We start from the raw sequence: 24,281 nt of genomic DNA on the forward strand, positions 1-24,281 counted from the left end.
AGCATAATTGTTGCTGCGTATGAAACAGAATCCCCATGCGGCGCCTAGGTGGCTCAGTTGGTTAAGAATCTGACTCTTGGTTTCTGCTCAGGTCATGATCTCAGGGTCGTGGATTGGGCCCTGCATTGGGCTCCACTCTCAGTGTTGAGTCTGCTTGAGATTCTCTCTCCCCCCTCTCCCTCTGCCCCTCCCCCTGTTCGTGCTCTAGCTCACTCACGCGAGCTCTCTCTCTCTCAAATAAATTAATCTTAAAAAAAAAAAAAAAGTAGGGTGCCTAGGTGGCTCAGTCATTAAGCATATGCCTTCGGTTCAGGTCATGATCCCAGGGTCCTGGGATCGAACCCCGCATCGGGCTCCCTGCTCAGCGGAAAGCCTGCTTCTCCCTCTCCCACTCCCCTTGCTTGTGTTCCCTCTCTCGCTGTGTCTGTCTCTGTCAAATAAATAACTTCTTAAAAAAGAGAGAGAGAGAAGAAACCCTGTGTTCAGCAGTATGGATTTGACCAGTGATTGTGTTCTGCAGACTGTCTCATGATGAACTGACTAATCAAGAAAAAGAAAACAAAGACAAGAATATGGGTATCTTCTAGTTGTAATATGAGATGAAAACCACAGATCTACTGCTGAGAGACCTGGGCAGCTATAGTTGTCTCATGGGCTCATTAAATAGCTTAATCTATGCCACTAAGCATAGAACATGAATTGACATTATAGGATGATTAGCCCAGAAATGGTGGAGTCCAGCCAGATTATGTTCCATCAGTGGCACATTAACTGAGCTTAAAGTGTGCACGTAATGAGAGAATAGTCAAGTTAATCTGTTGTACAGCAAATAGATGTCAAATCATTATGAGCTGTGAGGCCAGAAAGTTGGCATTAAGGATTCATGAAGCCCAGAGTTAAGTAATGTCACAGAGCTGCAAACTGTTTTGAAATGGCACCTTCAGAAAGGTAACCCTGCCTTGTAGTGGTATCTCTTTTTAAGTGAGAATTTTCAATGGCTTGTAGACCTCTCTGGTAGGTACACAGAATGGCGTACTCTAGTTACAAACTGAACTACAGTGAAAAAGCACACATTTTCTGTGTGCAGAGATCTGGAAGGCTGTGAAGACAAATACACCTGCCTGTGCCCCAACAGTCATTCATCCCTTTCTTTACAATTACATGTATGGCCTTGTAACTATGTGTATGTCTCATTTACAAATTTACTTTTGTTTTTGTCCCTTTTAATATGCTGTATATGGGACTAACAAAATCTTGAATTATGTTTTTATACTTCTAAATGAATAGCTGTGACTTTTCACCCTAAAAATAAGCTCTTGAGAACAAGAATTTATTTATTTATCAGTTACTTTATGCCTAGCATAGTATCTAACAGTAGGTGCTTTAATAGATATTTGTTGACTGATTTTTGGTCTCTTTATTTAATCTTAACTTTTGAATTACATTTGTGTGAATTTTTCTCTTGTTCTTTTTCAGTTTTTCAGAAACATTGGAATTGGCAGATGACATGGCTATTGATATTCCCCACATTTGGTTGTACCTTGCTGAACTGGTGACCCCCATGTTAAAAGAAGGCGGAATCTCCATGAGAGAACTTCTCATGTAAGTTGTACTTTTTGTTTTTGTCTTTGTTTTTTTTTTGTGTGTGTGTGTGTAGCAAGCTAAACTGATGCCAAACTTACCAGCTAACTCTAGCATAGTGCTCTTCCCTTGGTCCCTTTGGAGGCTCTTGGATGTAGCCTGTGACTCTTTACAACTTCTCATTTTAGGGGATTAAGAAGTACAAACTGTTACAAAGTAAATAAGTCATGGGGATGAAAAGTATAGCATAGGGAATATAGCCAATAATATTATAATAACTTTGTATGGTGACAGATGGTAACTGCACTTATATCATGGTGAGCATTTTAGTCAAATCACTGTGTTGTACACTTGAAACTAATACAACTATACCTCAATTTTAAAACAAGACATTTCAGTATAAAAATGGTACATTACACTGTATATACAGTGGAGAAGTCTTGGGGATATGATAACCCTGTGGTCCATTGAGGTTAGCAGTTTTTGTAGATAGGGCTCCAGAATCACTTAACTGGAAAGTTATTGCTCCTGGAAACTTAATGTTAATCTGACTTTTATGTCTGTCATTGCTCAAATGCTATGAGAAGTTATTTCTACATAATAGCTTATCAGACTGACACCTGCATAGTACATGCTCTGGTTATAATAAAAGGAACTGCATCTTAGGCATTCCTAGATTCGGACAGGAGTTGGAAATTGTTGCTACATTGTACAGACTAATTTTTCCTAAACTCTTCTTTACATTAGTATTTCCCCCAAAATTGTTCATATAGTCAAACTCCACATACTGTGGGTCCCTTTTGTTTGAGGTTCACAGCATATTAAAGAATATGAGAATTCTGTAGTAAAACAAAACAACAAAAACTATTTAACTTTGGGCGCCTGGCTGTCTCAGTCTGTAGCGTATGTGACTCTTCATCTCACAGTCATGAGCTCAAGCCCCACATTGGGCATAGAGCTTACTTTAAAAAATCAAATATAAATTAAAGAAGAATTTTTGGCCTTGTTTAATTCAGCATTGCTCACTTAATTGTAGAGTCCTTTTCTTGAGGAATAATTTTGCATATCCTATGGAACACAGTGTGGGAAATACTGATTTTAGACTATGAAAAAAAATGCTCCCTTTCTGCTTCATCCATAGTCTAAAGAACAGCTTCCTTTCTTAAAAATACTTCATGACTAAACTTTGCAACTCCCTCTTAACTAAGGTTCTTCTCTCCTTTAGGCTTGAAGTAGTATTTATGTAAATAGATGATTGAGAATGATCATTGCATTGCTTCGGTCACTGAGGCAATTAAAAAAAAAGGCAAAACCCAGGAATTCTAAGGTCCCTTTCTAGCTTCTCCATGAAGCATAACATGAACCTAAAGTCTGAACTACTTCTGCTGAACACTACTTAGAGCATGTCCTGGAGCTTTCTCTTGCCCATTATTATTTAGGTTGCATAGTATCTGTTTTTTGGCACACATTGTTTGCCTACTGTTCTAGAATAGGGAGTTTGTTCAGAGGAACTTAATCACTACTCCTGTCTTTTACAGAGAATTTAGCAAACCTTTACTTCCTGTTGGAAGAGCTGGGGTCTTGCTTTCTGAAATATTGCACCTTCTATGCAAACAAATGGTGAGTGTTAAACTGAGTGTCAGACTCAACAGCATATTAGGAAGAGCAGTGATTTTTGATCTTGAGTTATCTGTGAACAGCTTAGGTATCACTGTGCAAGTATTTCTGTAGCCTTTTATTATTTGAAAAGAAGAGTGAGATCTCTGTTTTCAATGTCTTACAGAGGTGTATTTCTCCTTCTGTTAGTAGTAACTTGGGAAAGAATTATATAATCTCAACTGGATTTGGTATAATTCTAAAGAATCTCAAAATATGTTGTATTTGTGGCTAGTAATTTTATCTTCTTGAAACAAAATTGCTACATTATTTATACTTTTTAATAGATTTCAGTGAAAACTCCTTGCTTTCAGAGAAAGGTAAGATGCCTAAAATGATTACTTTTCTTAATTTTGGTTCTCAGGCTAGGTAATCTGATTAATAACAGGTGTTAAAAATGATTCTACAGGATTGTGAATTTCTGTCTTAAAGTTAAATTTAATTTAGTTTAATAAATATTGCACATTTCTCTGCAAAGCTCTATGCCAGGATCCCAGTTTACAAAGATAACTAAGCCTTCAAAGAATTCATAAACTAGAAAGGGAGACAGACAAGTTTGAACAAAGACTTTCAAAAGAGTGTATCAGAGCTATATTAGAGGTCTAAGAGGTTTGGGCAAGTGGTGTTAACAACACCTGGGGTGAGAAACATCAAAACAAAACTCATACATGAAAATTCTGGGGTGATTTCTGACTTATTCAAACCAGAGCCAAAGGTATTGGGATGATAGATTTCATTGTTTTATAGGCATCAGTAAAAATGTTTTGTTTCATTTCTCCCTCTGAATGTACAGAAATCCCTTTGTATTACATCCTGTACCAGTTATTCATGGACGGGTGTATTAAATAGCCTGGTCTCTAGTTCTAGTTGATTATTTGTTACTAGTACTATTTGCTTGATGGCACTAAAGTTTTTATCAAACCCTAATTTGTAGGTCCAGAATTCCTTCCTCCTTTCCTAACCTACTTCACTTTAGTCCTTATTAAAAAGTTAAATTCTTATTAATGTTTATATGTAGAAACAGAAAGCAAATTCTCATTTCTCTTAACCAAGTTCTCATAGAGCATAAATTCTGGAGTCAGCCTGAGTTTAAATCCTGACTTTGGTAAGTTATCAGCTATGCCATGGGAAAGTTACTCTATGAAATAATCAATACATGTTTCATAGCTGGTAGCCGCGGCTCAAAGGCTGACATTTCCCTTTATCACTGTGACTTTATTTAGGCAGTAGACTTGTACCTTCTCATCAGTTTTCTGGCTGACAACAGCTCTTCTCTGTTGTTTCTTGGGCTCAACCTTGTTCCTCTTGTCCTTGAAATACTTCTCATTCCTGGTTCAGGAGCAGCAGCCTCCTTAGTCATTCTCATGTTAGCATAATTGTGATCTACTATGAAGAGGGGGGGATTCCAGTGTGGCTTGATGAATGGCTTTAACAGCAGATGTATATAACACTGTCTAGGACAAGAGACACTGTTGAGTTTATGAACTCTGTGAATTGAACTTTTTTTAGGTGCTTATATTCATAAATCCCAAACATGCGTTTATAGTTCCCCAGATTAGTCATCTGATAAAGTAAGTTATTAAACCTTAAACAGCTGTACCACAGCCGTTCACTGTTACATTTGCATACATTCAGACATTTTGGTGTGAAAGCCAGGAGTCCTGAGAAATTAACTTCATATCAACAAGGGAAAGTTTTGAGTTTTCATTCTTTACAATTCTATACTCTTAACTTCAAGCAAGCCTTCTCCTCTCCTCCCCCTTCCCCCTCCTCCTCCTCCTCCTTCTTACCACAATGTAAAAGTAAATGGACTGGACTTATCTCTGTTTTAGAGCCATAAGAAAGTGGGAGCCTTATGGAGGGAGGCTGACCTCACCTGGAAGGACTTTTTACCAGAAGGGGAAGATGTACATAATTTTCTTTTGGAGCAGGTAAGTAAGAACAAGGCTTATACCTTCCTGTTTAATAGTTGTTCGTCTGTTTCCTAGAATAAATGAAGGTAATTTCATTAGTAGTTCAGTCATTAAAAGTAGACCAAAATAAGAATCATGGTCAAGATGTCATTTTAAGTCCGTGCTTTAGGGCCACTCCAGCTATTCACTTATTAGATGATAGATAAAAATAAAATATAAAGGATTTAGCCACACACAGAAAACAAGCTACATATCTCCATGAACCACAAAGGAAGTTGATAAATAAAGCATGGGTAATAGGACTAAAGCTGTAAGTCTTCTGAGCTCTGGTTCTAAAAACCAGTAGAGACAGGCAGAAATTATTTCTGTGAGGTAATGAGAACTAGTATGCCCCTTATAAGGCAGAAAATTGGAGGACAGGCTTACTGCATGAAACCATGTAGGAACTCCATAGAAAGATAAATGGAAGGAAACAGACACAATCGTAGAGCCAAAACCTTAGCTAGGCTGTCTGCTTGGTAACTGGATCCAGAAATCCACAACAAGCAGAAGACCCCGTGGTCAATATAATATGGTTCTCAATAAGGAATTGTAGGGGATCAGATAGAGGCAACCATAAAAATATTAGATGAGGAAGAGTGACAGAGAAAGGAAACAACTCACTCTCAAAATGATCCTGTAGGGGCACCTGGGTGGCTCAGTCATTAAGCGTCTGCCTTCAGCTCAGGTCATGATCCCAGGGTCCTGGGATCGAGCCCCGCATCAGGCTTCCTGCTATGTGGGAAGCCTGCTTCTCCCTCTCCCACTTCCCCTGCTTGTGTTCCCTCTCTCGCTGTGTCTCTGTCAAATAAATAAATAAAATGTTTTTAAAAAAAAAATGATCCTGTAAGGGTCTCCTGGGTGACTAAGTCCGTTAAGTTTCTGCTTTCAGCTCAGGTCATGATCCCAGAGTCCTGGGATCAAGTCCTGCATTGGGCTCCCTACTCAGTGGGGAGCCTGCTTCTCCCTCTCCCTCTGCCACTCCTCCTGCTTGTGCTCTCTCTCTCTGTCAAATAAATCAATAAAATCTTGTGGGAGGGATGGGGTGGCTGGGTGATAGACATTGGGGAGGGTATGTGCTATGGTGAGTGCTGTGAATTGTGCAAGACTGTCGAATCACAGATCTGTACCTCTGAAACAAATAATGCAATATATGTTAAGAAAAAAAAAAAGCAGGAGGGGAAGAATGAAGGGGGGGAAATCAGAGGGGGAGATGAACCATGAGAGATGATGGACTCTGAAAAACAAACTGAGGGTTCTAGAGGGGAGAGGGGGTAGGGGGATGGGTTAGCCTGGTGATGGGTATTAAAGAGGGCACGTACTGCATGGAGCACTGGGTGTTATACACAATGAATCATGACATGCTACATCAAAAACTAATGTATGGTGATTAACATAACAATAAAAATTTAAAGAAAAAAAAGACTAGTCAAAATGACTGTGAAGATTTGGAAAAAAAAACAAACTGGTAGATTTCTAAGAGATGCTATGAGATTTAAAGGGTAGAATGAGAAAGTCTAACATACGACTAGTCGGAGTCCCAGGAGGAAAAACAGAGTGAATGGAGAAGAGGCAATATTTGAAGAGACCATGACTAAGACTTTTCCTGAACTGATAAAAATAAGAATATATATAGAAAGCACATGAATACTACAGAGGATAATTACATTGCAGTGAAACTGCATAATATCAAAGACAAAGGGGGCACCTGGGTGGCTCAGATGGTTAAGTGTCTGCGTTCGGCTCAGGTCATGATCCCATGGTGCTGGGATCGAGTCCCACATCGGGCTCCCTGCTCAGTGCAGAGCCAGCTTCTCCCTCTCCCTCTGCCATTCCCTCTGCTTGTGCTCTTCTGTGTATCTCTTCTGTCAAACAAATAAATAAAATCTTAAAAAAAAAGACAAAAGATTTTTAAAGCAGCTAGAAAGAAGTACGTTACCTACAAAGAAACAGTAGAATTTGCTGTAGCAACAGTGAAAGCCAGAAGATGGTGGAATAATCTCAAAATGCTGAGCGAGTATGTTAATCTAGAATTGTCTCTCCAATAAACTAACCTTTAAGAATGTGGGTAGCACATATTTGGAGACTTAACAACACACTTCTAAATAACCCGTGATTTGAAGAAGAAATCGTAAAAGATAGTAAGAAATACTTGATTGAAAATGAAAAAACACAACATATCAAAATCTATGGGATGCAATTCAAGCAGTACTTAGAGTGACATTGTTAGCACTGAACACCTGTATTTAGAATAGAAGTGAGTTCACGGATCAGTGACCTCATTTTCAACCTTATGAAATTAGAAAAAAGAAGAGCAGATGAAGTTCAAAGGAAATAGAAAAAGGAAATAATAAAGATCAAAGTGGAAATCAGTGGAACAAAAACAATAGAGAAAAGTCAATGAAGTCAAAAGCTGGTTCTCTGAGAAGGTAAAATTGTGTTAAATCTCTAGCCAGACTAATCAGAGAAAACAAAATTGGCGAAGAAGGTACTAAAATTACCAATAGAAAGAATGAGAGAAATGATGTTATACAGTTTCTAATATAATGATCAGAGAAATTTATGAATCATTTTTATGCCAGTAAGTACATCAACTTAGTTGAAGTGAACAAATTTCTTGAAAGGTACAAACCACTAGAGCTGACTCAAGAATAGATAATCTGAGCATCTATTACACTGAAATGGTTAAAAACATTCCCAACAAAGAAAACTCCAATCCCTGGTGTTTTCACTGTTGAATTCTATCAAACATCTAAAGAAAAAATAATACCAGTTCTGCAAAGAATTCTGTACCAATTCTTCAGAAAATTGGAGAGAGTTCTTGCCAACTCATTCTATAAGACCAGCGTTACTCTGGTAATAAAACCAGACAAATACATTTCAAGAAAAAAAAAAACTATAAGCCAGTATTCTTAATAAATGCAAAGAAAATTTCTCAACAAAATTCTCACAGGTCAGGTTCAAAATTATGTTAAAAGATTAATACATCACAACCCAGTAGCATTTATCACGGGACTATTATGATAGCATATGTTATAAAACATTCAAAACTCAATGTGTGGCTGTATGGAAGATGAAGGAGTAAGCAGCTCCAGGATTACTCCTTCCACTGAAACAACTATTGAGCTAGCAAGGTGTGTTAGAATGAGCTATTTTGGAATTGTGGAGCCTAGTCAAACATGTGTGCTACCAACACCAGGGGAAAGCTTGATGAAAAAAGAATCTGGTAAATTTCAGAAACCTTGGCATTTTGCATGGAAGCTCTTAGCCCCTAGCCCTGTGGTAGACAGTAGGGGAGATGGTGGTGCAGCTTTCTGGTGGCCAGGTTGAGAAATGAAGACCTTGTCCTCCAAAGATTGGTGCTATGCCTTTTAATCTGCCTGGCAACTTACTAAGGGTCTAGTACAGGGCCTGGCCATTATTTTCACTGCCTAGGCCAAGGTGGTTTCCTGAATGGTGTCTGTCAAAGAATTTAAAGAAACAGACACATTTGTCTGTGGTCCTACCCACCCCACACTTTTCTCACTGGATCCATGCATTCACTGAAATCTCTGCAAGGCCACTGGCTGTGTGGGGAGATATAATGGGTCAGAGACTGTAGTGACCACACACACAGGAAGAAATGTAGTCTTTGTCTAAAGTCAATAAACATGACTACAACAGTCTGAAATCCAGAGTTACACATTACAATATCCAAAATATCTAGTTGCCAACAAAAAATTACAAAGCATATAAAGAAACAGGAAAATAGGGCTCATTCACAAGAAAAAAGAAATTGACAGAAAGCATCCCTGAGGAAGCCCAAATGTTGGACATACCAGACAAGGAATTTAAATTAACTGCCTTAAATATGCTCAAATTGCTGAAGGAATCATGGACAAAGAACCAAAGGAAATCAGAAGAATGATGTATGATCAAATTGGGAATATCAATAAAGAGGTAGAAATTATAAAAACGAACCAAATAGAAATTCTGGAACTGAAAGTTGTAATAGCTAAAATGAGAAATTAACTAGAGGGCTCCAACAGACAGAGAAAAGAATCTGCAAACTTGAATATAAAGTAGTTGAAATTGCTCTGTCAGTCAGGGGTCACTGATTTGGCACTAATTTGCTGCCATAAAAATCCATCTTTAATTTTTGAAATGAAATTTCTGGCATTGTTATATGAAACTATGAGTATCACTGAGTTTTTTAAATTAAAAAAATCCCCATAGTTTTTTTTTTAAATAAGCTTTATGATAATACATATTGGAAAATTAATTCATTAAACATATAAAGGAGGGCACCTGGGCGGCTCAGTCGGTTAAGCGTCTGCCTTCAGCTCAGGTCATGATCCCAGGGTCCTGGGATCGAGTCCTACATCGGGCTCCCTGCTCAGTGGGGAGTCGGCTCTTCCCCCCTGCTCTCAAATAAATAAATAAGACCTTTAAAAAATATATATAAAGAAGCCTTTAAAAAAATTGCTCAGTTTGAGGAGCAGAAAGAAAAACGTATCAAGAAAAATGAACAGCACCTGGGGACCTGTAGGACAACATCAAGCATACCGTCATGGCCACTAGAGAATCCCAGAAGGGAAAAGTGTGAGAGGACAGGGCAGGAAAAATATCTGAAGACATAATAGCCAAAAACTTCCCAAATTTGATCAAAGATAGGAATCTACATATCTAGGAATTTCAGTGAACTCTAGGCAGGATAAACTCAATGGGATTTACTCACAAGTTACATTACAATGAAACTTTTGAGTGACAAAGACAAAAATCTTGGGGCGCCTGGGTGGCTCAGTCGTTAATTGTCTGCTTTCGGCTCAGTTCATGGTCCCAGGGTCCTGGGATCAGGCCCCGCATTGGGCTCCCTGCTCGGCGGGAAGCCTGCTTCTCCCTCTCCCACTCCCCCTGCTTGTGTTTCCTCTCTTGCTGTGTCTCTCTGTCAAATAAATAAATAAAATCTTTAAAAAAAAAAAAATAAAAGGCAAATCCCTAAAATAATAATTATAAATATGTATAAATAGGCACACAATGTATAAAGATATAATTTATAAAAATGTTTAAGAAGCACTGAGCACAGAGAAGTAATCAATTATGAATATTGTTGTTACTAATAAAAATGTTTAAAGGACAATTAGAAAAATGAGGTTTTAGAAAACCTGGTTTTCCCTATCCTGACTTTTGGCTTTTTTTTAATAAAATACTTGGTTCAGTGCCTTTTTTCTGGAGACCCTAGTACGTTCTGCAAGAGGTAGTGATGAACCAATCCATAAATTTGAAGCCCAGCCTTCTAGGCTCCAGAAAGATGAGGTAACTTATGCAGAAACACAGAGGTTCTTAGAAGCAAATGTTTCTTTCCAGGGACGATTACAAACTTTATATACAGCTCACCACCAACTCCCTTTGGCAGTGGTAAAGGCTTTCATTTTCAGATTTTTATGTCGTATTTTATTAATGAGCAATGTACTGTATGTTTGATTTTATTGTTTTTAATTGCTCTCAGACTTTATTTTTGTAGGTTTGGGGTTGGTTAAATTAGTATTCTATATAGCTGCTCCGACCCAAGAATAAATACGGAAAATGTTTAAAGATTTTGAAAAATTGATTTCCTATTCTTAAAAGAACTTATGGCCATTATCTTTTGCTTTTGTGTGTATATTTAAGTGTGGGAGTAGGGTATTTAATTTATCAACATTGAATCAGAGGACTTGAAATTACTGAAGCATGTTTCTAAAACTTCATAGGAAAATATTATTTTAAAATGCTACCTAAATGGTAAAGACAATTAAAACAGTGGGATGAATTTTTTTTCTCCCACAGAATTCAAGGTAGCTTTTCCTTTGTGGATCTGGGGAGGGTATAGGAATATATCAAAGTCTCCAAAGGTATTAGAGAAAAGCTGGTGCTAATAATCTTTAATAATCTGCTAATATTTAATAATAATTTTAATGTTTTTTTAACCACTCCTCTAAGAATTGAACAATTATGGCATGATTCAGAATGGCATAAAAATCATCCAATTTTTTCAAGTATTATTTTTTAACAATTTAGGTGAAATTCACATAACATCCAGTTAACCATTTTAAAGTGTACAATTCAGTGGTATTTAGTGTATTCACAATGTTGTACGAGCAGCACCCAAAATATTCTTATTGCAAAAGAACTGTTAAAAATTTAGTCATCAGAAGTTTGTTTTGGGGCACCTGGGTGGCTTAGTCGTTGAGCGTCTGCCTTCGGCTTAGGTCACGATCCCAGGGTCCTGGGATTGAGCCCCACATCAGGCTCCCTGCTCGGCGGGGGGCCTGCTTCTCCCTCTCCCACTCCCCCTGCTTGTGTTCCCTCTCTTGCTGTGTCTCTCACTGTCGAATAAATAAATAAAATCTTTAAAAAAAATTTTTTTTTAATAACAGTAGTTACATAATTGGAGATTTTTACATTCTTTTTTTTCCGGATTTTTTTTTTTTTTTTCTTCTAAATGAAGAGATAGCTCTTCCCACTACCCTTTGGGTTGTCCATCTTTAGATGTGCCCTGTGGTTAGCTGGTATTCGATTCAGGATTAAATTACCTCCTGGGAAATAGGGTATGTCAAATCTCTGAATTTTTTTTTTTTTTTTTTTTTGCTCACATGTAAGTACTGTGAGGGCAACTATGATGCTTATACTTTGTATAACTGGCATCAGGATCATAAAAGCAGCTCAGATTAGTGTATGAGCAGCACAGTGTTATGCAGTGGAAACAGTGTATGGTCCTGCTGGTATGGGGCTTTTCCCTTCCAGGTTAGTGGGTGGCGCTAGCAGGTGTATGCTCCTAGAGCCCTGTTGGTGCCCAGCCTGGTGAACATTCTTAGTGCACTGAGCCCTTGGAACTGGCTGAGGTTGGTGGTGGTCTTCCCATCTTAGAACAAGTCCCCCCAGTAGAAGTAGTAGCTGAGTCAGAACAGAACTCCCAATCCCCACCCTCACCCCCATCTCTGACTCTCAAGTCCATGTGTCTGTGCTCCATCAAGCTGCCTCTTGTGGGGGCCTTAGGACTTAAATACGTGGTAGAGCGAGCCAGTGTTCTGGGAGAATTTGAAAGCGTGTACACTTGTTTTTACACTTTCCAAGGTGATTGTCATGGATGTGAGACAACAGCCAGATAACTCTTATCAAGTATTTAAGAACAAAATGAGAGTAGTCTTGGACTGCCAGCATCTGAAGACAGGGGAGCCAGTGCTCCTAACAGGGCTGCAGAGCTCCTTATGTGTGTTCAGGGAGCTTTCCAGAGGCCCTCTATGCCTGCAGCACGCCATGAACAGTGTGTGTGGATGGTGCTCTGAAGGCTGACGCAAAGGCATGTCTGCATTGGGTTGGACCCACACAGGCCATGATGATGTGGTTCATTGCAGTGACTACATATTTACAGTCTTTCTCCATACGAGAATATTCAGTCCTTTGGAATTGAATGATTTTTGTGAGGAAAAAGGTCTTTTGTGCAATACTGATAAAACCCTTCATTTTTGTTGTCCTCCATACAATACACTAGTTGTTGAGGAATTTTATAACATGGCATCATTTCTCTTAGATTCACAGTGGTCACGAGGTGTTTGAAGGACTTCACCAAATTTAGAACTTTTGACAGCTGTTCTGTGGCAGTACTGGTATTAAACCATAGGCTGCAGAAGGAGTTAAATTGTACTGTTAGTATTCCTGCCCTGCCATAGAGTTATGTCACTGCCAAGAGCACAACTGAATGATTTGGGGTGAGCATAGCCTCTGAGACAATTCTTGGGGTCTTGCTGGTTTTTTGTTCTTAAGGAGCATCAGAGATAGACAATATAAAAAGTTAGAGAAGCTGCCATCTTGCGTCCCCGCGTGTGTGCACCTAATCTCAGCTGGTCCGCCCGAGACCCCCTAAGTGCCAACCCTGTTCCCCTGCACGGTCCCATTTCCGCTCCAACAAGATGAAAGAAACTATCATGAACCAGGAGAAACTCGCCAAACTGCAAGCACAAGTGCGCATTGGTGGGAAAGGAAATGCTCGCCGAAAGAAGAAGGTGGTTCATAGAACGGCTACAGCAGATGATAAAAAACTTCAGTTCTCCTTAAAGAAGTTAGGGGTAAACAATATCTCTGGTATTGAAGAAGTGAATATGTTCACAAACCAAGGAACAGTGATCCATTTTAACAACCCCAAAGTTCAGGCATCACTGGCAGCGAACACTTTCACCATTACAGGCCATGCTGAGACAAAGAGGCTGACAGAAATGCTACCCAGTATCTTAAACCAACTCGGTGCAGACAGTCTGACTAGTTGAAGAGACTGGCTGAAGCTCTGCCCAAACAATCTGTGGATGGAAAAGCACCACTTGCTACCAGAGAGGATGATGATGATGAAGTTCCAGATCTTGTGGAGAATTTTGATGAAGCTTCCAAGAATGAAGCGCAAACTGAATTGAGTCAACTTCTGAAGAACATAAAACTTGAAGAAGTTACTGGGAGCTGCTATTTTATATTATGACTGCTTTTTAAAATTTTGTTCATGGATCTGATAAAATCTAGATCTCTAATATTTTTTAAAAAGTTGGAGAAATATTCAGAAAGGTAGTGGAGGTGAGAGTCTTAGAGAATTATAAATAAAAAATGGCTTCTGCTGATCATTTTGACTCTGTGTAAAATAAAACGTACAGCCCATGACTTTGTTTTCATCTCAGGTTGTTCCTAATACTGACTTACATTATTAATACATATAACATTTTATGTTTCAGAAGTTGGACTTCATAGAGTCTGATAGTTCCTGTTCCTCTGAAGCACTTTCAAAAAAAGAACTCTCTGCTGAAGAGCTGTATAAGCGACTCGAGAAACTCATTATTGAGGACAAAGCGAACGATGAACAGATCTTTGACTGGGTAGAGGTATAGAGATTATGTCACCTTCCCTGATATCTCTGCAAGAACGAGTCTTGTGGGCTCACTTACATTCACATACCGGCACACCTCAGAGATAGTGCGGGCTCAGTTCCAGACCACAATAAAGCGAATATTGCAGTAAAGCAAGTCAAATTAATTTTTTGTTTTCTCAGTGCATTTAAAGTTATGTTCACACAATACTGTAGTCTATTAAGTCTGTAATAGCATTATATCTTTAAAAAGTACATAATATCTTAAAGAAAAATACTTTATTGCCAAAAAATTCTAACCATCATCTGAGCTTTCATTGAGTCATAATCACTGATCACAGATCATTATAACAAATACAATAATAATAAAATAGTTTAAAATACTGTGAGGATTACCCAGATGTGACACACAGAAGTGAGCAAATACTGTTGGACAAATGGTGCTGATAGAATTGCTTGATGCAGTGTTGCTATAAACCTTCATTTTGTAAAAAACACAGTATCACTGAAGTACGATAAAGCAAAGCACAATAAAACAAGGCATGCCTGTATCTTCCCTTTCACTTAATAGGAGTATTTAACATTAAGTTAGTTTTTATTTTTTCATGTATGTGTATTTGAAACTATAAGGCTGTTTTTTATTTTTATAAGATTTACAGTCTTTTACAAGGTCAAGTAAAACTATTCAAAACAGAAGCCATTTTTCTGGGTCTCTCAGTTTAGAATATACCCTACATTTTACTATTCAAAAAATAGACATTTTGGGTGCCTGGGTGGGTTAGTCAGTTAAGCACATGCATTCGGCTCAGGTCATGATCCCAGGGTCCTGGGATCGAGCCCCACATCAGGCTCTCTGCTCAGCAGGGAGTCTGCTTCTCCCTCTTACCCTCCCTTTCTTTTCTTCTCTCTCTCTCTCTCAAATAAATAAATGAAAATCTTTAATTAAAAAAATACATATTTTTTCTAAATGTTCCTGCATTTTAAATACTATTCTGGGTGAAATTAATAAATAATACATAGTTACTGTGACTTGTGTTGGCTTTCATCTTCATAGTAATTCTCCCTTCTGAAAATTTTATACCTTATTTTTCTTGTGGAGTCTATTGATCATGTCTCTTTTTAATCTGCTACTGTTTTCCTTTAGTGATTCTTGTTTATATAAGTATGTTTTATTTGTACACATTTTTCATGGGATCATATAATAATCCAAGTTGAAAGTCATGGATGGCTAATCTGGTCCTCTCCCTCTTGGATAAATCCTTTTTTGTCGTCTTTGTAATGGCTTGTTAATTCTTTATCCACTCTTAGGCATTGAGAAATAATGAAACTTCTGATAATTTGGGGTTTTTTTAAATCTATTTTCCTCCATGTCTATTCAGGATGGTAAGTCTATCCTGTCACCTAGTTGAGAATCTTTTAATTAATTGTAATAGTTTACTATTATATTCCTGTCTCCCTCTCTAGGTTCTCTCATCCTTTCTTGAAATCTTGATATCCAGACTCTTGTCTGGTTACTCTTATCCAAACAGCCTGGATTTTCAGTATCCCTCTCACAAGTGGCATGTGCAAATTGAGCATGATTGCCAGATGTGATGCAACAGTGTGGAGTTAGGCAGTGCTGTTGCATTTTTTGTTTTGGACTCTGCTTCAGACTCACCAGCTGAACTCAGACTGCTCTTTCAGTCATATAGTACCCATTCTTTAATGTTCCTCAGTTTAGTTATCTCTACCATCTGGAACTTTAATGCATTTGGTTTTGGAACCAGAATGGGGCTTTTAACAATTATTTCTGCTTATGTTCATCTGCTTAAATAAGATACGAGTTTTTGTCTATCAGGACAGTTTAGAATCTGACTTTGGCCATAAAACTTCCTTGCCATCTTTTTCACTTTGTATCCTCCTTGCATTTCATTAATGCAATCAACTTTATCCCCTTCCAAGTTATGGGTAAAATATGTGAATGGGGCAAAGTAGCTTCCTTTCAGGGACAAGATCCCACCCCTTCCCCCATGGACACTTCCAGCTGTTAACCTGTTTATTATTTCACATCATTTTACTGTCTATTTTATCTTTTCATCTTGCCCACAAGGGTATAGCTGCCATTACATAGTTTGTCAGAAGCCTTGCTGAAGTCCAGTGAATATATACCTATATCCATCTGAGCTGCCATATACTAATCAAATCAGAAAAGGAAAGGTTAGTTTAGCATCACTTGTTTTTCATGTACTTACTTACTCCTCTTGGCATAACCATCTCTTTTCTCTCTTAAGACTTTTAAGCCATTTATGTGGTAGTTTGTTGTAGGATTTAGCATAGAATCAGCATCAGCCTTTCTGGTATGTTATCGACGTGCCTTGTTTTCTGTTTAAAAATCCAGTCAGTGGGCACCTGGGTGGCCCAGTCGGTTAAGCTTCTGCCAGTGGCTCAGGTCATGATCCTAGGGTAATGGGATGGAGCCCCACTTTGGGCTCCCTGCTCTTTGGGGGACCTGCTTCTCCCTCTCCCCCTGCTCTTCCTCCCTGCTCATGCTCTCTATCTCTCTCTTTCTCAAGTAAATAAATAAAATCTTTAAAAAAAAATAGAAATCCAGTGTTTACATATTTAACATTATTCTTTTTTGCCATGATTTTTCATAGATCCCATCATTTCAACCATTTGGTCTTTTATGTTCTTATGTATCGCAAAATGATGCCATTTTCACCTCTTCATTGATGTTGGGCTTCATTTTTTTATATCACTATTTATTCTGCCTATTGTGGACCAACAATTGTTATCCTTACAGAGAAGACAAAGGGTAAATTTCACCGAATGTAGATTATACTAATAAAGATGACTTTTAAAGGAGAGAAAGAAAAAACAAAAATGTAATAGTAGTTGAGCTCATAGTACATGAAGACATTTGTTGCTCTGTGTCTGATACCAGAATTATGTAAATCTGAGTTTGCTTACCCAGTTAGCAGACCCATCTGCCTTCTTGTTCTTCCCATTTTTGTTAAGATCTTTGCTTAATCTGGGGCGCCTGGGTGGCTCATTTGGTTAAGCATCTGCCTTCCGCTCAGGTCATGATCCCAGGGTCCCAGGATCAAGTCCCTCATTGGGCTCCCTGCTCAGCAGAGAGCCTGCTTCTTCCTCTCCCTCTGCTGCTCCCCCTGCTTGTTCTCTCTCTCTCTCAAATAAATAAATAAAATCTTTAAAAAAAAGATTTTTGCTTAATCTATAGTGTTCTCGACACTATTCTTCAGGTCTGTTCTATTCTTAAATATTAGAGTTACAATATTTAGCTTTATTTGGTAGAAGCAATATGCAGTTTATTTCTTTATAAGAAACAGTCAAATGGTTTGGAAGTGGTATTTATTATCTAATTCTTTTTAGCTAATTTGTTCATATTTTTTCAGAAGTATTTGGGAATTTCAGATGATATTCAGTACTTGAAATAGCTCTACTAACTTATTTTTAAAGTATTGTTGAACCAAAAAGTAATGGTGTGTTTTTATTCTCTCATTTTTTATTCTTCAAAAATAATTGTTCACACTTTGTGAAAGTAATTTCTGGGCCTAGACCAGCCTGGCTTCAGTCTAAATAAAGTTTGTTTTACAAGGTGTAAACCAGCAACTGGCTATAACACATAAATCATCAAATCTTTTGTATGTGGCTATTGCCCCATCCTGTCCCCATGCTCAGGTGTTAGCAGTAGCACCACGTTTCTGTTCTTTTGGAAAAGATTGGTAATGAAATCTCTTACTGTAACACAGCCCACCATGTGCAGTGCTGCTGGTATCCTGCAGAGCTGGCCATCTGACTTGTTAACCCCTCTTAACTTGGCTCTCACCAAGTGATGTATGAGGTTAGGTATTCAACAAAGAGCAGCTAGTTAATCTGTGTCAGTTTTAAAATTCATAAACATTTTACTGATCTCCAAATATCTTTGAAATTCTTAGCTTTCTAACACAGAGGTTTATAATGACATTCTAAGTTTGTTCCTGGCCAGTCATTTTAAGGCTGTCCCAGTGGAAAATACTATGCTGTGCTATTAAAAGAAGCTGAGACAAGCATTAATTCTGTTCACAAGCATAGGAACATAAACTTTGAAAAGTATTTGAAATACCTTCCTAGAAAATGTCTCCTTTTGTGTTTTCCTTTTGCTATTCATCTGGCTTAGTACAGTGTTTTATAGCAAGATCTTTCTTTTTTTAAGAAGATCTTAAGAGAAACTAAGAAACAAATTTGAGGCCCCGTTTACTCTACTTACCATATCTCTAAATACATTTTTTCTGCCATCCTTAGAAAAGTAATATTTTTCTCACCACCACCTGAAAGATGTGAGACAATGCTTGAGTTTAATCTCTAGTTCACATTAAAGTTAAGATAAAAAAGCAATGTTAGCACATCTAAAAATTGTTGCACACTACTCAGAAAAGTAGTCTCTAAAACACACTGGGGTGAGATCATCTTAATATGAGTTATTTATTGAGGAAGAAATATGTTTTTAAATGGTTGTACTTCCATATGCACATAGTGCACAGCACTGTATAATTGAGCAAAACATAAGCAGCAGTAAGCTCTCTGAAAACTAAATGTTGCTACCTAGGAACATTTTCAGACAGAACTGGTGGTAGCCCAGGTATTTTCCAATGAATTAAGATTAATTTTTACAAGAATGTTGAATGTGACCCCCATCTCTCCCTAGTGCCAGATGAGGCCTGGTGTAAGAGAAGTAATTTCTCTGATGTGCAAGGGTACTTTTAACTGTTCCATTTACTTTTGATTTCAGGCTAATCTAGATGAAAGCCAGATGAGTTCACCTACATTCCTTAGAGCTTTAATGACAGCCGTTTGTAAAGCAGCTATTATAGGTAAGTAACATTTCTGAAGGCAGCTCTTAACATCTGAAACCCCCGGTATGTTAACTGCTGATGATACGGATCTGAGTTTATGTTGTCTTCAAAATTTGCCCTGTGAAACTCATTTTCTTGTGCCACTGGGTGCCATTTCTGTCTACGATGCCTGGCTGTCTCAAGCAGGGGGCTGATTAGCTGCTGTGCCTATAGAAAGCCCAGATCTGAGCAGTACTGTATGCCTTTTGTTCTTCCGATTCAGGAGAAAGTGGGTACATGGCACTTGGGTTGTTTCCTTCTCTGTTGGATGTGGTTTTACCTTTACCTTTCACCTCCAGTATGCGAAGCCTCCTCCATCTTCCATTCAAGATTTATAATGAATGGGTTGAATATTCTTAACCTAATATCAATGAAGGATTCGTCATTTCAACAGAAAAGCCATTTTATATAAAAACATATGAGGAAAGAAGAAAATTGTTTCTTTTGCTTTATGTTGACCTTAGATGATAAGACAATGTCATTGTTAATCACATAGGTGGATAGGATTAGGGTTGGTAGAAACCCTAAGTATTTAAGCTGCATATAGTATTCAACAATATTGAATGAGATCATCCACCTAGCCTGATAGAAATTCACATTTCTGTCACTGCAGTACAGAAAAAAGTCCCATCGGCTCAAAAGTTGTTCGGAATTTCAGGTCTGTCATCATTGTAGAAGATAGCTTCAGAATTATATTCTAAGATTTTTTTGTCAGATGAATGTTTTTTCAGTGTTAGGTCTTTAATGAGGTAAATAACAAGCTAATAGAAAGTCTTTTATATAAAAACGTCTTAAGTCATTTCCAGTATCTATGGAACTGTAAGGCTGGTGTTTTTGGTTTTTTTGGAGTTTTTTGTTTTTTTTTAAGATTTATTTGAGAGAGAGAGAGCAAGAGCAAGCGGGGGGGAAAGGCAGAGGGAGAGGGACACGCTGAGCACAGAGCCCAATGTGGGGCTTGATCTCATGACCCTTTAGATCACGACCTGAGCTGAGAACAAGAGTGAAACAGTCAACTGACTGAGCCACCCAGGCGCCTCATAAGACTGGTGTTTTAAAATCACAGCTGTAGAGGTGCCTGGTGGCTCAGTCAGTTAAGTGTCCAACTCTTGATTTCAGTTCAGGTCATGATCTCAGGGTCATGAGATCAAACCCCATGTTGCGCTCCTTGCTCAGCAGGGAGTCTGCTTGAGATTCTCTCTGTCCCTCTCCCTCTCCCTCTGCCCCTCCCCCCCACCCCATGCTCCCTCATGCGTTCTCTCTCAAAGTAAATATTTTAAAAAATAAAGTCGCAGTTGGAAAGGATAAAAGCTGCTTTAAAAAAACAAGATTGTACCCAGTGCTCACTTACAGAGGAGATAAAATGTTATGCTTCTTGGCATTGAGGATGAGATTTCCTCAACCTCTTTTTACTGTGCCTTTACCCCAGAAGGCCTAAATTGTATGTGTTGTTTGCCACTGTTAGAGTTAGTCCTCGCCCTCCTAGTAATAATAAAATGGTTCCGTTTTACCCTTCTGAAAAGATTAGCATGAACTATCACTTTAATTTCCTTTTTAATGTTTCTTTTATAGTTTGGAATGTCACAAAACCACTGTCCCTGTTTCATTATGATTAAAGATAAAGAATTGGGTGCACTTGTTTTTAGGGAACCCAGCGCTCAAAAAACATCCCCCCTCCGTGTATTTTTATTATTTCAGGAAGAATATCCCATTCATTTCAGAATATCTTAGATTTCAAAATCTTTTCCTTGGACCCCCCCCCTTGCTTCCACTTTCCTTGTAATCACATCTTACCAACTCAGAAAATTAAAAATGGCTGTGTTAACTCCTTAAATGTAACGCTTAGTTCTTGTATCACCTGTAGCTGACTGTTCTACCTTCCGAGTGGACACTGCTGTTATCAAGCAGAGAGTGCCGATCTTACTCAAGTACCTAGACTCAGATACAGAGAAGGAACTGCAAGCACTTTATGCACTACAAGCATCAATAGTAAAACTTGATCAACCTGCCAGTAAGTTTACCTCTTACAAACCCAACCAGTGGGTGAGATTTATCCAAGTCAGGACTTCAGAAATGCTTTGATGGGTTTTGAACAGCAAATAATAGAAGAATCACTACTAACAAAAACACAGATAACCAACAACTTTAATAAACCTGGATTTTTTATGTACTTGACTTCTGTGAGAAAATGGTAATAAAATTAATTTATATTAGAGATTTAATCCTCACTATAGGGCAAGTCTGCCTAAGTGATGGAAATGTGTACCATGCAGTATGGTACAGTATATTCACTTGAGCACTTGTGAATGTGCCTATTGTGACTAAGGAGCTTAATTTTAAATTTTATTTAATTTAAATGTAAATAGCCGCACGTGGTTAGTGGCTACCCTTTTGGATAATGCAGAGCATTGTGGTGATAGCATGCGTGCATTACAGTCTTTCACCTTCTTTGACACAGGTCTTAGTCATGAAAGAGGATGATACTCTTCAGAATCCTCAGACACCCAACAAAGACATTAAGGTGTTTTAGACTAATTTTCACTTCAGGGTTATGATTAATTCTTTGCTAACCAGACAAATAAGGTAACCTGGACCACCCAAGTCTTAGTGATATTGGTAAATTAACTGAATTGTATTAAATCTTGAAAATTCAGTTGAAACTTGTGAAAGTGGATAGTAGTACAGGGCAGTTTCAGAGCTGACATTGAAGTAGCTCTTTGGTACTTGCTTAGGTTGTATCTGTTGCTGGGCTTTCCTTGTTTGCTAGTGCTGATGAATTCCTCTAGGAGATAAAGGAAAAGATCAAAACAAATAATCCTCAGGCTGTAACTGAGGAGACATCTAAGTCTGAATCAGAATTAACTGATTTTGTTTCTCTCTCTCAAGACCTTTGGAGGGTCATTTAACATCATGACTTCCTTTTTCTGTTCTTATAGGATGAGGACTCATTCACTTTTCGAGAGATGAAATTGATGCTATATGCTCCCAGCCAAAGTGTCTCCCATAATAATCAGCTTTAATAATCCCTGGAGAGATGTTTAATTCCAGATTTACCATCAATAGAATTTTGGCCACTTGTTTCCATTTCCCCATAGGCCAACCAGGGTTTAGAGAATGAAAAGTGATTTCAGTATTAGCTTAACTAATAAAATTACAAAGATAAATCCAAAGAAAAAATTTAATATGACTCATTTTAAGCCTAATATTTATTATCAGTTATTGTTTATTCTGTTGCCTCCTTCTGTTCATATGAATGGAGGCTGACTTTAAATGAACTTAAGAGCCCATAATGAAGGGGTTAAAAATAAAGGTTTTTATTTTTAATAAAATTGGTAATAAAAATTACCAGCTTTTTCTCTTTTTTGAACAATAACATAAGCTGAGTTTCCACTGTGGGAGCAAAACAGAAAATTAAATTTGCCCAGATCATCTGGGCATTGAAAAAAACAGGCTGTTGTTTCTCTGGATAAAATCCAGATAAGTAAAATAGTAAAAACTATTTTACCCATATTTTCCATATAAATTATTACTCTTTCCAGTTTGAAAGCAACATTAGAAGGGGGGGAAGTACCTTCTGCCCTTTTCTTCCAAAATTTGTAAAAATTACATATTTTTATTGTAAAATTTCAAACAATGGAGAATGTATAAAGAAAGTAGTTATTCGTGTATTTAATTTTTATAGTGTGTAGTTTGAGAACTACATAATATCAAACATCTCAGCACTATCAGAAAATAGTTCAAACTGAACAAAGTAATAGCAATAAAAATAATTTAGATTGCTTAAATCTTTTTCCTGTTCTTTAGACAAGTCGTTTTTGCTATTATACCATACTATAAAGAGGGAGTATGATGAATTGTTATGGATATTCTTCTCTAGGGGAACCCATGTGCATTCATTCATTCATTCCTTGGAAATATAATCTCTCTGTCACAACTACAGTGCCTCTAGAACTGATGGTATATTTTTACTTCTTGCAGATTTGCTACGAATGTTTTTTGATTGCCTATACGATGAGGAGGTGATCTCCGAGGATGCCTTCTACAAATGGGAAAGCAGCAAGGACCCTGCAGAGCAGAATGGGAAGGGTGTGGCTCTGAAATCTGTCACTGCGTTCTTCACATGGCTGCGGGAAGCTGAAGAGGAGTCTGAGGATAACTAAAGCTTCAAATACACAAAACGAAACAAAAGAAACAATTTAAGTATTTTTTTAAAAAGTTTCACGTCTTCGCCAATCACAGTGCAGCAAGGCCAATTCTCGCAGAAATCCCCACGTGTGCACGAGTGGGAGAGGGGAAAGAGAAAAAAAGGTGATCATGGAGGAAAAAGGTACTGGAAAAAAGTAAACTTCAAACCTGAGGGCGGGAGCACTAAAACCAAAATACATGTATTATTTATAGAAAATATTTTCTGTTTTAATCTTTTCTTTTTAAACAAGGACTCATACTTTAAAAAAACACATCTGTTTAGCAAAAAAAAAAAGTTGAGAACTTTTTAATTTATTTTAAGGACTGCAAATGCCAGTGTAATTTTTTAATTTGCAGTTTCTGTAAACAACTTGTATAATAGAAAAGCAGAGAAATAAATTTCCCTCCCCTTCAGATGCACCTCACGTTTGTTTTAAAGCATAGTAGTTAGTCCAGATTTAAAAAGGTTTGGGGTGAATAAGGTAAGAAAGATTTTTTTTTTTTTTTTTTTGGCATCAAATCTTTCTGCCTGCCTCTCAGCTTGCTTCAGAAAATTTAAAAAAAAAATCACAATAGTAATCAACACATACATAACCTTGGAACAGAAGGAAATGCTGTGGACCAGAGAACTCCAAGAATTGTTTAAAAAATTTAAAAAACAAGTGCTACCCTGCGAAAAGTACTCTTAATACTTTTGAAATCTTTAGAGCAACTTTAAGGCTTGTAAATACATAGAACAAATATTTAAAAAAAAAAACAAAAAGAAATTGACTCAATACTATTTCTTTTCACTTTCAAAATATAAAGAACAAAATAAAGACAAACATTGCAAGTTTAAAAGAAAGTAAAATGACTTCTCCTTTTGACAGCTGCTGCATGTGCGCCCATCTCTGGGAGGTGCTGTCTGGCTATTCGTTGTCTAATCCAAATCACTCCTGAGGGTGGGTGGGGGTGTGTGTGTGTGTGTGTGTGGGTGTGGGTGTGTGTGTGTGTGTGTGTGGGTGTGTGTGTGTGTGGGTGTGTCTAATCCAAATCACTCCTGAGGGTGGGTGGGTGGGTGTGTGTGGGTGTGTGTGTGTGTGTGTGTGTGTGTGTGTGTGTGTGTCTACAGTTGGAAAATGCAAGCTACTTTGTGGGTAGGGAGGAAACTTGTTGTTTGGGTGGGAGAGCCCC

General features: G+C 37.8%; 1 protein-coding gene across 13 annotated transcripts in view; it reads left to right on the top strand.

The window, feature by feature from the left end:
• EIF4G3 (eukaryotic translation initiation factor 4 gamma 3) overlaps nt 1–23,620 on the top strand; it is a 336,241-nt gene extending 312,621 nt beyond the window's left edge. For 10 of the 13 annotated variants that reach the window (XM_088022577.1, XM_088022578.1, XM_028090792.2 and 7 more), the window contains 7 exons: nt 1,477–1,602; nt 3,120–3,201; nt 5,070–5,168; nt 13,922–14,068; nt 18,824–18,905; nt 20,788–20,934; nt 22,902–23,620. In XM_088022577.1, the coding sequence (XP_087878703.1) occupies nt 1,477–1,602; nt 3,120–3,201; nt 5,070–5,168; nt 13,922–14,068; nt 18,824–18,905; nt 20,788–20,934; nt 22,902–23,083 (865 nt within the window). In that variant the 3' untranslated portion in view covers nt 23,084–23,620. The remainder of the gene's footprint in view (nt 1–1,476; nt 1,603–3,119; nt 3,202–5,069; nt 5,169–13,921; nt 14,069–18,823; nt 18,906–20,787; nt 20,935–22,901) is intronic. The other 3 variants (XM_028090799.2, XM_088022579.1, XM_088022580.1) reach the window with 1 other exon arrangement.
• Nucleotides 23,621–24,281: the final 661 nt, after the last annotated feature.

This window comes from Eumetopias jubatus, unplaced genomic scaffold (genome assembly GCF_037043125.1).
Source record: "Eumetopias jubatus isolate StellerSeaLion01/CBP00866 unplaced genomic scaffold, mEumJub1_p1.0 scaffold_4, whole genome shotgun sequence".
Lineage (NCBI taxonomy): Eukaryota > Metazoa > Chordata > Mammalia > Carnivora > Otariidae > Eumetopias > Eumetopias jubatus.